At 36.4% G+C, this 12,842-nt stretch overlaps 1 protein-coding gene across 3 annotated transcripts in view; it reads right to left on the bottom strand.

Annotated features, from left to right (window-relative positions):
* Window positions 1-802: 802 nt before the first annotated feature.
* Window positions 803-12,842, bottom strand: part of USP9X (ubiquitin specific peptidase 9 X-linked) — a 95,756-nt gene continuing 83,716 nt past the window's right edge. For all 3 annotated transcript variants that reach the window (XM_021546153.4, XM_021546155.4, XM_085560208.1), the window contains 8 exons: window positions 11,908-12,037; window positions 10,085-10,270; window positions 8,205-8,425; window positions 7,514-7,602; window positions 5,004-5,160; window positions 4,360-4,572; window positions 3,840-3,935; window positions 803-2,400 (listed from right to left, as the gene is read on the bottom strand). In XM_021546153.4, coding sequence (XP_021401828.1) covers window positions 2,266-2,400; window positions 3,840-3,935; window positions 4,360-4,572; window positions 5,004-5,160; window positions 7,514-7,602; window positions 8,205-8,425; window positions 10,085-10,270; window positions 11,908-12,037 — 1,227 coding nt within the window. In that variant the 3' untranslated portion in view covers window positions 803-2,265. The remainder of the gene's footprint in view (window positions 2,401-3,839; window positions 3,936-4,359; window positions 4,573-5,003; window positions 5,161-7,513; window positions 7,603-8,204; window positions 8,426-10,084; window positions 10,271-11,907; window positions 12,038-12,842) is intronic.

The following is a 12,842-nucleotide window of genomic DNA, read 5'->3' as shown; positions in this document are numbered from 1 at the left end:
GCAGGGCTGGGTATGGCTGGAGAAAGCCACAGCCTTAAAGTGTCACAGGTTTGACATGTCTCTACAATCATTGCACTATTAAAAGCAAACACATTTGGCAAGGCTGAACTAGCACATTATATATTTTACCTATGTAGTACAAAATACGTAATAATCGCCTCTGAGATAGCCTGTTTAACAATTACTGGTCCAAATAAATATTTCAACTTGAGAACTCAGGGTAGAATTTTTGTAGTTAAAACCTCCAACAAGCATCCCCAAACATAAATGGGAATACGTTATCCAAATTTACTAAATCCAGGTAAAATGGTATTACTAAAAAACTATGAAGAAAATCTGAATTAACTTGAGCACTAGGAAAAACATGGAAGCATAAAAGTGATCATTGCTACACAGCATATTCAAAAATCTTCTGTGTCTCTCCCTTACACTAAATGCCTAAGAATGCACTTGGACTGAATTTTCCATTGTTCATTTCAAAACTACAGACCTTTAATTTGATAAGCAGCTTTGTTTCTATCAACTCATTTGTAAAAAACACCATCAAGCTTGTGCTCTTAAATATATATATGTATATATAAAAACATACAAAAAGTACAAGATAAATCACATTAAGAAACTTTTACAGTGTAATTGTCCTGATTATTTTATTCTTGAGGGCCAATTTTTTTTTTGTGCACAGAATCTCAATGTGACTGTTGTTCCAGAATTCAGCATAGTGCCACTGCACAGAATTCACCTTTCTGTGCAGTCCATTAAAAAACAAAACCCCAAAAAACAACACACACCACAGGACAAAACATTCTTCTTAAATCAAATTCTATTTGTGAATTCAGCAAAATAATTTCTATAAAATAAAACAGCAAAATATTTAAATAGTATAGGGTGGGCTGTATCTGTTTTGCAGGGGTATTTGGTTTTTAGACAGGTTCCAAAAAAATTACACACATTCAAGTTACCAATTTTCATTTAAATACAGTATTTACTGATGCGTTTCTTTAAGTCTTTAAACAAATGTTTATTCTGGAATAGAGATACCTCAGAATTGTATTTGACTAACCAGTAGTTTTTTTTATATTTAAACCCTGCTTCTAATGTTAAGATTTTCTGTATAATGGATAAAGAGCTAAGACAATTCTCGCTTTCAAGTAGAACTGTGAACGAGCAGAAACCAGCAAGTTAACTTGGTGCAGTGGCACTCACAAGTACTCTGTGATTTTGTTGACTTCCACTTCACTGGGATGCAGTAGAAGGAAAGTGTTAGAAGTTTATCTAATAAGCTCTACCAAAGAAACAAAACAAGCACACCAAATACAGTCTATTATGCTCCAGGCATCCTGGCATAGCAAATTTTTGCATATTTGTTTTAAATCTTTTAAATTCCTATTACTGAAAACTAAGTGTTCTTTATCCCACCCAGAGAGAGAACTGTCAAACATCAGATGTGAGGAACATATGTGAAACTGAAAACCACTTGTTTGTCACATTTTCCCTCCCCATTTTATAGTCTAGGTGTAAGAAGAAAAAGTTCTGAGCAATACAGTTGTCACATTGGGACAACTGCAGTCACGCTTGTTTTTTTTTTTTTTTTTTCCCTCATTGGCTACACTAACTTGGTGTGAAGCCATGCTAAATGTTACAGCATAACTATAGCTTCAAAGTGATTAACCTAATACCAGAATGAAAAAGGCAATGAAAAAAGATCTAGAAACAATGTTACATCACCAATTTTCCACATCAACCAAATAATTAAAAGGTTACCAGCCATTACGTTGCTCATAGTAAAATCGACTCCAGTGGCAAAGAATTAACATGAAACTATTTTTGTGGTTGACATGGATAGGCTTTTTCGTAAAGGAGTTGATCCAACTGCCATGAGGCAGGCAACACTGGTTGCAGAGCGCAGCAGATATATCAAGAAATTATTTTTTTTGTTTTTGTAGATCTGTGAGTCTCATCAAGACAAAAAAAAATGTTTCTTGCTCAAGAATTAACAGTCAAACATTAATATACTATATACACCTTTGCCATTTACACATTAGCATCAGGCCATTTATTACAAAACACTATACACTTTCCACTGCAGGCGGGTTATATATTGACAGCAATTTTCTGCAGATAAGACAGTGAATAGACTCTCCACTCCATGTTGATTAGGAATAGTTTTTCTAGTTTTAAATATTAGCCAGACACAGAGAAAAGTTGGACTGTAAGGCCTGGGTGCACAGTCTTGATGGAGCAAGTTAACTGATTATGTGCATTTCACTAATCTTTTGTCTGAGGCGGGGAAACTTCTTCACTGCCTTCGTAGTTTTCTTGTGCTCGTTGGCCAGTTCGCTGAGGGTTGTTCATATGATGTGCTGCCGGGCCCGTATATGGCTGTCCATGCACGTGGTTATTCTGCAACAAAGCACACACATTTCAAAGGGATTTAACCCTGCGGGCTGTCTCCTGACTCCCTGTTTTCTCCCTTTCCACTCAGACCATGGAAAATATCCTCAAGCACACCAACTTCTCGTGTGATTACATCATATGAACACACATCTCAGCTGCTTCATTCCTCTGATTCACACCTTTCACTTACCTTGAAAATTTACATACAAGGGAAACAAACTTTCAAATTGTAAAGATAAAATAATCAGTTGAAACAGTAATCTCAGTTTTTGAATCACAAACATTTACATGCAAAGCAAAAGCAGCAAGAAAGGAAAAAAGGAGACCAAGAGAGGTTGCCTATGTGCTGCCACATTACACTGTGCACATATTTTATTAACAGATTCAACCAGCTGACTTTTTTTTCCTAAAACAATGGGAAGAGCAAACCTTTGTTTATGCAGCATACTTTAATTTTTAAGGGGGAAACCTCAATGTCACAGAACTGAATGAAATCTAGACCAGCAGTTTTCTGCAAATGCTCTGCCCCAATTTAAAAAGTCACAGACAGATCCGGCAAACAAAACCACCTCATTTATCCCTGTTTTGCAGTTTGTGGAGAAACCAAGAGCATGAGGATTGGGTGTGTGTTAGTGAGAAATGCTATCTCTTGCAAGAAAGTGAACACATGACAAGGGCAATGGTGAGGTTAGGGAATGTGTCTGAACTCAGGAGCTCAGGAAGGAGTTGGGAAAATCTGCATGACTTACCAACTGCTCTGCTGAGAACATCAAGTAAGGAAAGCAAGATGGAGGGGAAATGGATTTGGGCAGGAAAGGAAATTAAATTAGCAGATTTGGAATATACAAAATTAATAGGAACAAAATATGGCAATTAAATGAGGGATCCAATAATTCAGTCAATTCAATAAGAAGACCCTGGTTATGATTTCTTCCAGATCTGACTTTCCACTGCAAAGTATTAACAAAGCAGTCATTTAACATAAAAATAGATTTGGATTTTATATGTACTTAAGATTTAGAGATCACTGTTCATAGCATGAGTTACATGGCCACAAAGCCATCCACTTTTTTTTCCAAAAGCCTTCCACTTATCCAAATTCAGGCCTTGAGACTTGATTTTATATTTAAAAACAACAAAGCACCTCACAAAATATTATCAATGTCAATAAATATAACAGAATCAAATTCAGTATGCACTAGGCTGTGATTACATCAATCTCTCTGCTCTTTCTGTGGATGATTAATCCCTGATCTGATAAAATTCTCACCTGAAGCTCTGATGGTGCAACTGCCCCTGGTGAAATGGAGGTGTGCCTTTATTCCTCCAAACATGGTATTTGACAATAACATGCTCCTGGCTAAATGTCTATCATTTAAGTCACCATAAATGCTAAGAAAGCAAACCTGAAACTCTGAATTAATAGTTCAACTCAGAGCTTTTACCTGTTGATACTGGGAACCAGGTGAATGGGGATACAGTGGGGCATCTTCAGGTGGAGAAGACTCATGTTCATCTGGGGCATCAGGATCATCTGGTTCCTAAAGTTTGAAACAGCCCATTTAATTTACTTTTTAAAAACATATTACAGTTATTTTAGTCCAAACCAATTCTATGTGCAAATGATTGTTTCAGTCATGCTAGAGTCATATTTTAGACATTCAGAGAAAAATTCCACCCCACCCTGTCACCTACAGTTTGTATTGTACTAAACAAAAATTCCCTCTATCAATGTATTACTGGAAATACAGACCCATTCATAATCTACTTCAAATGGACAATTTCAATTTTATACTGTTAATTCTCTAAGTGACAGATGTCTACAGGAACAGTAATAAAAACTGAAAAATAAAAATCCATATGAAATGTGTTCCCTCTTAAATGAGTGGAGACTGTTGCTATGGTTAATTATTTACAGAAGCACTTTACTCAATTTCTTAACTGAAAGTCAAATTAATTCTTTACCTCCTCTGGGCAGAGTTCACAAGCCTTTGCAAGAGTCATTCTAGCACTGTGTGATCTCTCTAGGAAGTAGCCATTTGATGTTTCATTGCTCTGTATTGGTGGAGACCAATTATTGTAGGTGTATTGGGGATTGCCAGTGTATGGTCTACGCTCCAGCTCATCTCCAAGCCATTCCACTGCCCAGGTCCATTTCCTCTTCAAATCTCCATTGCTCTGCAGATGGAAAAATGAACCATTCACAATTATTTCCTCTGTTCTTGAAAACAGAAGTATTTTTCCTTTCCTATAAATCAGCTGTCAGAGACCACCAACCCATCTGCTGCTCTTTAAAGGAGTCACAAATATCCTTTTTTTTCCCAAAGAAAACTTAAAATTTGAAATGAAGTCTTCAGATTTTCAGCTCCATCACAGCTGCAAATTAGTGTGAATTTAACCAGATTGCCTTCAATCCCTTATACTGACCTTCTCATACAGAAGGTTCAAATGAGTTGCCCCTGGAAGGTGTAATTTAATTGAGGTGTTAAAAACTGAATAATGGTGGGACTTGTTTTTTTGTTGCTTTGTTTTTGGTGGTTTTTTTTTTTTTTTTTTTTTAAACACGGAAATAGGAAAAAAGCAGCAAGAAACAGAATAAAAGGTATCACCTGAAGGATCTGGTAAGCTACAGGGCAGTTGCTGAAGAGAGCTACCATGCACTTTATACACTGGTAAGCTCTTTTCTGGTAATGATTCTTTGAGCGCTGAATGGTGTCAAAGAGTCCATCCCTGTCATCTGGGATTCCCTTAAGTGCATTGTGAATCCTAGAAAAAAACAAAAACAACAACAAAACTTTAAGTGTTAAAGAGTTTTAGCATTTCAAGTAAGGGTCTATATACAATGTAATTACAAAAGGGATAGTTGATGTTCTGACTTCTGGTGTTAGTCAAGAGGTTTTTTTAAAAATCAGAAAATTAACCTGACATGTCATATATATAACTTACTCTTAAAATTACCAAATATGCTAAAAATATAACTGAACAAGATACATACAAAATATAAGTATGATTAATTCTAGTCACAGTAATCAACTTTAATAGTTCAATTTTATTACTGAAGTATCTACTGCACTTACAAATGAGCCCTGTTAACCCAGTAGGTCTTTACAGAATTGGAACAGGTAAATCCTTAACAGAATGGTTTACACTCAATCATGCTTCTTAAATACACCCTTTTACATGCAGTTCCTCTGAAGGGGAATGAGTAGTACATATTTGTGCATGGGATAACGGACTTGGTCATTCCCTGGAACTAAACCCAGTTTCTGTGCCTTCTGCTCTTGAACAGGGCAGAGGAATTAATTACTACCTTTTAACTATGCAAAAACTGAGAACTGACATACTTTTGGCTTTGAAAAAAAGTCAGAGGGGGCACAGAACCCACACCGGTGTCTCAAAGAGCTACACTCATGGCAGGGAAAGCAACTGCCCTCTTTCCTCACAGCCCTGGCATCTGTCAGCCCAGGCTCCATCTGTAAAGCAATGATGAGCTTTACTTCAGTTAATTTCATTTAATGGCACTCGCACCATTCCAAAATTGGCACTTGAACCTGTCAAATCAAGAGAAATTTAAGAGAGTGGGTCTGATGCCAAGGGCCAGCAGCAGTGATCCTGCAGTACCAGAGGACACACACCAGAGCTCCAAGGGACACACTGCCCAGGGTCAGATCAGACTCATTTTTCAGGAGTTACAAGACAATTTCCAATGGACAATTTCACTGTTTTGTGGTGGTTCGTTGGGTTTTGGGTTTTTTTATTGGAAGAGAAGATAAAAATCATTAAAAATCTTAGATTATCACAGCAAAACCAAGAACAGGTCAGAGACAAGTACTTGAAGCTAAGGCCAGAGGTGGCAGCAAGAAGTAGTGGATGACTGGAGCTGGCCATTTAATATCCTGTGGAAACCTAACACTATTCCAGGGAGCAGCGCTACTCCTGACATTGCAATGGCACATGGAGTGAAGTACTTCTCCAGGGAAGCCACCCCACAACATTCCACCTCCTTCATACCCTGCTATTCCCAAATACAGCATTTCCCCAACAGCCACTTCCATGATTTCTCACCTATAGTTCTACCCCAAAAATCCATTCTTTTACTTCATATCTATTAAAGTATGCCCATCCTCCAGCATTCTGTGGATTTACTTAATGGAATTATTTGTTTATCAAGAAGGTAATATAAGCAAACTGCATTATATACGCATAGCAAATCCCATAAAAAAATTACCAAATCCCTACAACTCAGTCATATTTTGGAGTGTGGTTAAGCCAGACCATCATCTCCTTTGAGTTCCTCCTAAAATAAGCCCAGGCAATTGGTAACATTCTAAATGAGCAGTCTGCTTCCACAGCTAAGGACAGGAGTCCACTCCCATACCCAACAAATGTGCTCTCACTGAAAGTATTTGAAATGTCCTATGAGATACAGTTGGAAATGATTCAGTAAATCCCATATTACCTATAACTGCTTATTATGAAACAGTAACATTTTGCAACACTGATGCACATTGATGACATTTGTGTTATCTTACCTACTTTTATATTAAACTTCTGAAAAACTAACTGTTCTCAGATAAAGTATTTGCAGTAATTGAAATTTTTAATACCTTTCAAAAGCTTTATTCTGTAGACATATAAAAATTAGGTTTTCAACTGATTAATATGTAATATGCCGAAGTTACAATTCTCTTGAAACGTGATCATAAAGAGAATATCTAAATGTGAAATATTCTCTCCTCCCACATTCACACTCCATGTGTGTCTTTGTACCACTCCTGTATCTGATATGCTCCTCAGCAAGCCCAGGCTGTCACATCACCTGAAGGGGACGTTTCTGTGAATCAATCTGAGCACTTCACAGGGAAGTATAACCTTAACCTAAACAGCATATTCTCTTGTATCTGAGAAATCTGGGATTTAGAGCAAACTTGTCTACAGTAATTAATATTAAAAATTGTACTTAACATTTCAGACAAAAATACAGAAAACTGATTTATTTGTGAATTTTGATTTAATACATATTTAAAACAAACCTAATGAAAGGATTAGCAACAGAACCACTGGAAAAACAATCTGTACAGAACAATATTGAATTATAAAAGGACAGAGAAATACTGACCTGTGAGTTTGCCAAGAGTCCTCAATTAACAGGATTTGCAGAAGCAGATCCAAATAAGGACGAAGCTCATATGTATATGAATATGCAACCTAAAAAGTGAAAATGCAGAGAACACAAGAAAGCATTCTTTGAGGCAGGCAGCATACACAGTGAAATATAAGAACATAATTAATCAAAAGGTGTTTCAAGATTCAATACAATACAATACTTCTTTTCTATAAAGTGTCATCAGGAATCTTGTGGGTTGCAATTTCATTTGATTTGTTTTGTTTTTAAATACAGTAGGTTCTGTAAAGGACAAAATGTGTCTTTATGACCTTCTGACACAGTTGATCTGAAGCCCCAAGCATGATATGCTGAAGAAAGTACCTGTCATCTACAAATCTCTTTTATGGATAGAAAACAAGCTTTAGCAGATGCTCTTGAAATACACAAAAACCACCTCAGTCTACTTTCCACCCTTAACACATCATTCGTTAAAGGTTGATTGCTTGCCTAAATTCATAAAGCACTTCCCACAGTGCTCCAACAAGATGTACAGACCTAAGACTGTAAATACTGACAGAGGATGCCATCTTGAGGAAATTTATTTATCAAGCACCCCTTCAGTATTTAATACAACATTCTTACATATAAATGCAGAATCATTCATATTTTTATTCCCATCTTTCTTCTAGCTTTTTATTTTTACCTGCCAAAGTAGTTCACTGAGGACTGTGGAAGAGAACTGAGGATTCTCCCAACAGCAGAAACGAAGCAACTTGATGGTCTCTTCAGAATTACTGCAGTCTTCAATAATTTTCTTTACATAACTAGTTCTCACAAACAGAATGTCTGCTACGTTCTGCTGAAGTGCCATTATAGGCTGAGATAAATTAGGATCACCATAAGGGTTGGCAAGTGGAGGATTACCTGGAACAAACAGTTATTGCAGATTAAAAGGTGGTGAAGTACCTTCAGTGTAGATACTAAAATACAAACTGGTGTTAACTCATCAAAAAATACAAATGGAGAAAATACACAAACCCTCCCTTAACAGCTGACTTTCTTTGAAAAAATATAGTATGAAATAACTAATTTTTATGTTTATGAAGCTTGACACTTGCTGCCTGAGAGAGCTACTTCTCCCTCTCTGATATGATTATGCAGTGACAATCAAAGCAGAACAGCTGGAGACATGTTCACATGCAAGAGGAGAAATCACTGAGATTCCTCAGAGAAACCCTCTTATCTCCTGCATTTATCTACTTCACTGCTTGTGTAACACAGCCCAAGTCATATTTTAAGGACACGATGTCTGTTTACTTCACAAGACAATGCAAAAGTGTTCAGGGGAGTATCTATGTTAGAGCAGTCCCATTTGAATCTCTGGAGTGTAGAGAATAAATATACTTTTGTAATTAATGTATCTTATTTAGTCAGCTTTGTTTTGTGTAGTGTAAGCATGTTGATTTGCTCCTGATGTTTCTAAATTTAGCAGTGTTTTGAGTTATTGTTTGAAGACGCACAGAAGACTAGGGAGGACTTTCCTAGTTTCATAAGCTGAAGCAAAAAATAACTTTATTTTGCAAACAGTAATTGTAATTAGTAGTCAAAGTAAAGTTCATAGAAATAATATTTTTAGTACAGTATTATGAATATATTGAATATACAACTATTTTTACAGGTAAAGTATCTTTTCAGTTTAAGCTTCAAGTAATGCACTGGATAAAAACCCAGCCAAAATTGCCACATGATTCTGAAGCTTATTACAGCACAGTAAAATTTTCAGTTCATTAATCTCGCTATAGCACAGTCTAGCCTATTGACTTTATAGCCTGACACATCAAGCTGTAATGAGTTTCCCATTAAATAGCTTCTCTACAGATTTCTAATTAGGTTTTTCTAAAATATGCTTAGCAGAACGTGTACAGATACAGGCTATAAAGTCCACATGGCCCAATATCCTGTCACCATTCCTCAAAAATAACTGCACTCTATTCAGCTACTGGAAATGTTAATGATTTACACTGTGGTTAATCAATTTCTAACTGATTCTTATATTTTATAAATTGAAGTTCTAGCTTCTGTTTGTTGTCTTGAGTGTGAACGAGCATCAAATCATATTCAAGAGCTATCCAAAACAATGCAACATCTCTTCAGTGCTAAGCACTATCAGTTATCTCAAAACCTGCTGTAGCATTTCTCCTGTACAGATTATTTCTGTAGTCTATTTTTCATCACCTACTCAGGATAAAAACATCTTTGGACAACTCTTTACAATGGGCTTAAATATTCTAAAAGCATTACTATTTTGTAATGAACAGCCTCCTACTTTACTAATTATTCCCCTATATTTTTAAGGAATAAGGAATAAAATACAGAACAAATTTCCGTCTTGGTCTTTTTAGTATAACAAATCAGTTTTGCTTATGGCGAACAGATTTGTTTCTTTAAGTGAAAGTAGCTGCTAAACATAAAAGGAACACCTTTTTCCAGCTGATCCACTTTATAAATAATAGCTAAACATGCACAAAAAGACATTTACTGGTTTAGTCAATGGATCTAAAGCAAATTTAGGATTCACTGTACCATTGATAGAAGACTGCATCCGTGATGAGACGTTGCAGCAGCGGATCAGCTGCGACACCACAGTGTACAGCTTCCCCAGCTCAGCATACTGGTACTTAATTGGAGGGCCTGGACCTTCATCCAGAGCCACGAGCATGAAGGTTGCAGGAACATTTAGTTTCAGAAGCTGTGTCTTCTCTGCTACACCTTTATGGGGTAGGGAGGGGAAAAAAAAAATCTAGTTTCTGGTACTGAAAATATTTTTAGAATTTTTAAAAAGAAAAATAATAAGAGTTTACATAACTCATAACTTTTGAGTTGTTGGGTTTTATTAAACCCTCATTTATACCTTCTGAGGGAAAAATAATCAAATCAATAAAGATGCACAAGAAAATTATATACAGCTGAAAGATCACATTGAAGGACAGTTGTAAATTACTACCATTTCTTCACAGTGCTCATTAGCACTTAAGCAATGCACAAGTAGCATCTGTGTTAATAGTAAAACCTCAGAGAAGTCTTTTGGACAATAAATGAATCCTTTTATTGTGAGGCCCAGGATAGGAAAACCAACCCCCACAGTGTATTTTGTTAATTTTCAGTCATGTCCTAGATACATCAATCACAAACTTAAGACATTTTTTTACTGTGCCACACGATGTAATAACTGCAAATTAAGTGACAAAATAAATAAGAAAACCTCCAAAATCCCAACCAACCAAAAAATCCAAAGCTACACCTGGTTTTACTGCAAGAATACCATGCACATACTGCACAAGTACTCACCAGGAAATTCACTACATCCCTTCTTGCATTCTGTTTCTTATTTTGCTTAAAAGTAACGATTTTTCATACATTTCCAAGTCTTTCTTATTCTGAAATACAACTGGGCCTTACCTTCCATTTTGCTGATAAGGAGAAGTGTAACTGGGGTTTTCTGGGCATTTTTTCTGATTATGCTAGATACTTGTGTAGTTGCATCCTCTGTAGAACTGACCTCTCACTTTGTTGTGAACAATCTACTATTTTATTTCTCAAAATGCCAGACAATTTAATATTTTCCACAGAATGTAGGAATTACGTTATTGTGGTTTTTGCTGAACAGACTCTACACTCATACAGAAGCCTTCAGGTAACAGTAGTAAGACAAGGACAACTGCTTATTGTATTAGTATTTCCAGCTTTATCTCTGCAGGGTATATTGTGATAATGATCAGACTCACAAATAAAATTATATTTTTCTATCTGGCCTCTGAGTGCTCTCCTACTGAGAGGCCTGAACTGCGCTGACTATGAAAAGCTAGTGAGAAAGAAAAGAGAAGTTGGAGCAGAAGAATTGCATCTCTCTTCTCTGCCATGACACTCATTCTACTCTGGTGTCATGACAGAAGCCTGCCAGACAGAGAATGCTTTGGTAGGCAAAATATATGAAAGCAATAGACATTACAGGTGTAATTAAATTCACACAATCGTCTAGATTAATTTTAGAGATAGGAAATTAAATTCCTTTAAAATTGTCTACTTCCTGCATGAGCTGATAAACAGCAACAGTCAAGTATTTTATAAAGTTTCACCCCCACCCTCTCTCAGCAGGACACTGTTTTACAGCTCCAAGCTTCTCATGTTTATCTTCCATGGATGATAGGGAATGGGGGATGTTTGGGGATGAAGCCCCAAACTCCAAAGAGGAGGAACACAGATCCTAGGGAGCATTTATATGACACAGAACAATAACAATCTGCCTAAGGATGGAAAACTGGATCCTCCTGCTGTTATCTCTGTAAGTGGATCATCAATAAGGTCCCAGTTTATTACAGTGTTGCCAGTAATAGCAATTTGCTTACCTAGATTGGCATACATCACAAACAGATTGAAATACTGCTGCAAGTGGCGCCCGTGTTCGGATACCTCCCTTCTTAGAAGATTCAGTACCGCCCTCAGTAAGTGATCACTTAAACTTAAGTTATCATAAGCCTGCAGAAAGAAACAAGTTCTACTGTTAGTGGCTGAATCTATCATATTTTTATTTAGTTTCTACTTTTTACTATGACAGAGAACAGAACTGGTTAAAATAAATGGGATTTATACAAGCTCCAAAGTACCAGCAGTTGGTCAGTCTTGAGTGTCTCACGCAGACAAAAAGACACAGACAGGCAGTAAGACTCCCATCACTCAATACCATCTAAGTCCAAGAAATTATAGCTACAGAAACTTTTAACTGGGCTTTTTTTCCAATAGCAGATTGGAAAAACTGGGCTTTTTTCAAAGCAGGTCCTTTTTTCCAATAGCCTAAATACTCAAGAAACACACATACAATTCCACTATTAACTTTTTAGACTGAGACAACCAAATCACCTCTACAGGTATATCTCAAATACCTCACAATACAAAACACTTCCTAAGTCTATGGAGCTTCAACTTAATTCTTAACAAATTCTTTGGCTGGACACAGTAGTGAAAACATTCTGAGAAGGTAAATAGGACTATGTAAGCAAAACGAGACATTAAAACATGACAAAGCAAAGGCTCAAAAAAGTTGATCTTTTTAACACTGTTATCACAAGTATCACAATAAGGCGTAAGCTTTTTTTTGTTGTGTGCGTGCAAAATCAGACAATTCACTGTCTACTCCTACACTAAGTTACTATTTTTGACAATTGCACTGTTGCAAGATACATGCAATTAAAACTTAGGGAACTCCTGCAGGTTTTCAGGTTAGTGTATTTGTTTGTTGGAGTTTGTTTGCTTACAGTTATAAATAAAATCAAATGTTTACTTC

Source organism: Lonchura striata, chromosome 1 (assembly GCF_050655825.1).
Source record: "Lonchura striata isolate lonStrDom1 chromosome 1, ASM5065582v1, whole genome shotgun sequence".
Classification (NCBI taxonomy): Eukaryota; Metazoa; Chordata; class Aves; order Passeriformes; family Estrildidae; genus Lonchura; species Lonchura striata.
The sequence above is the reverse complement of the archived record's forward strand: the minus strand, read 5'-3'. Positions and strand labels throughout refer to the sequence as shown.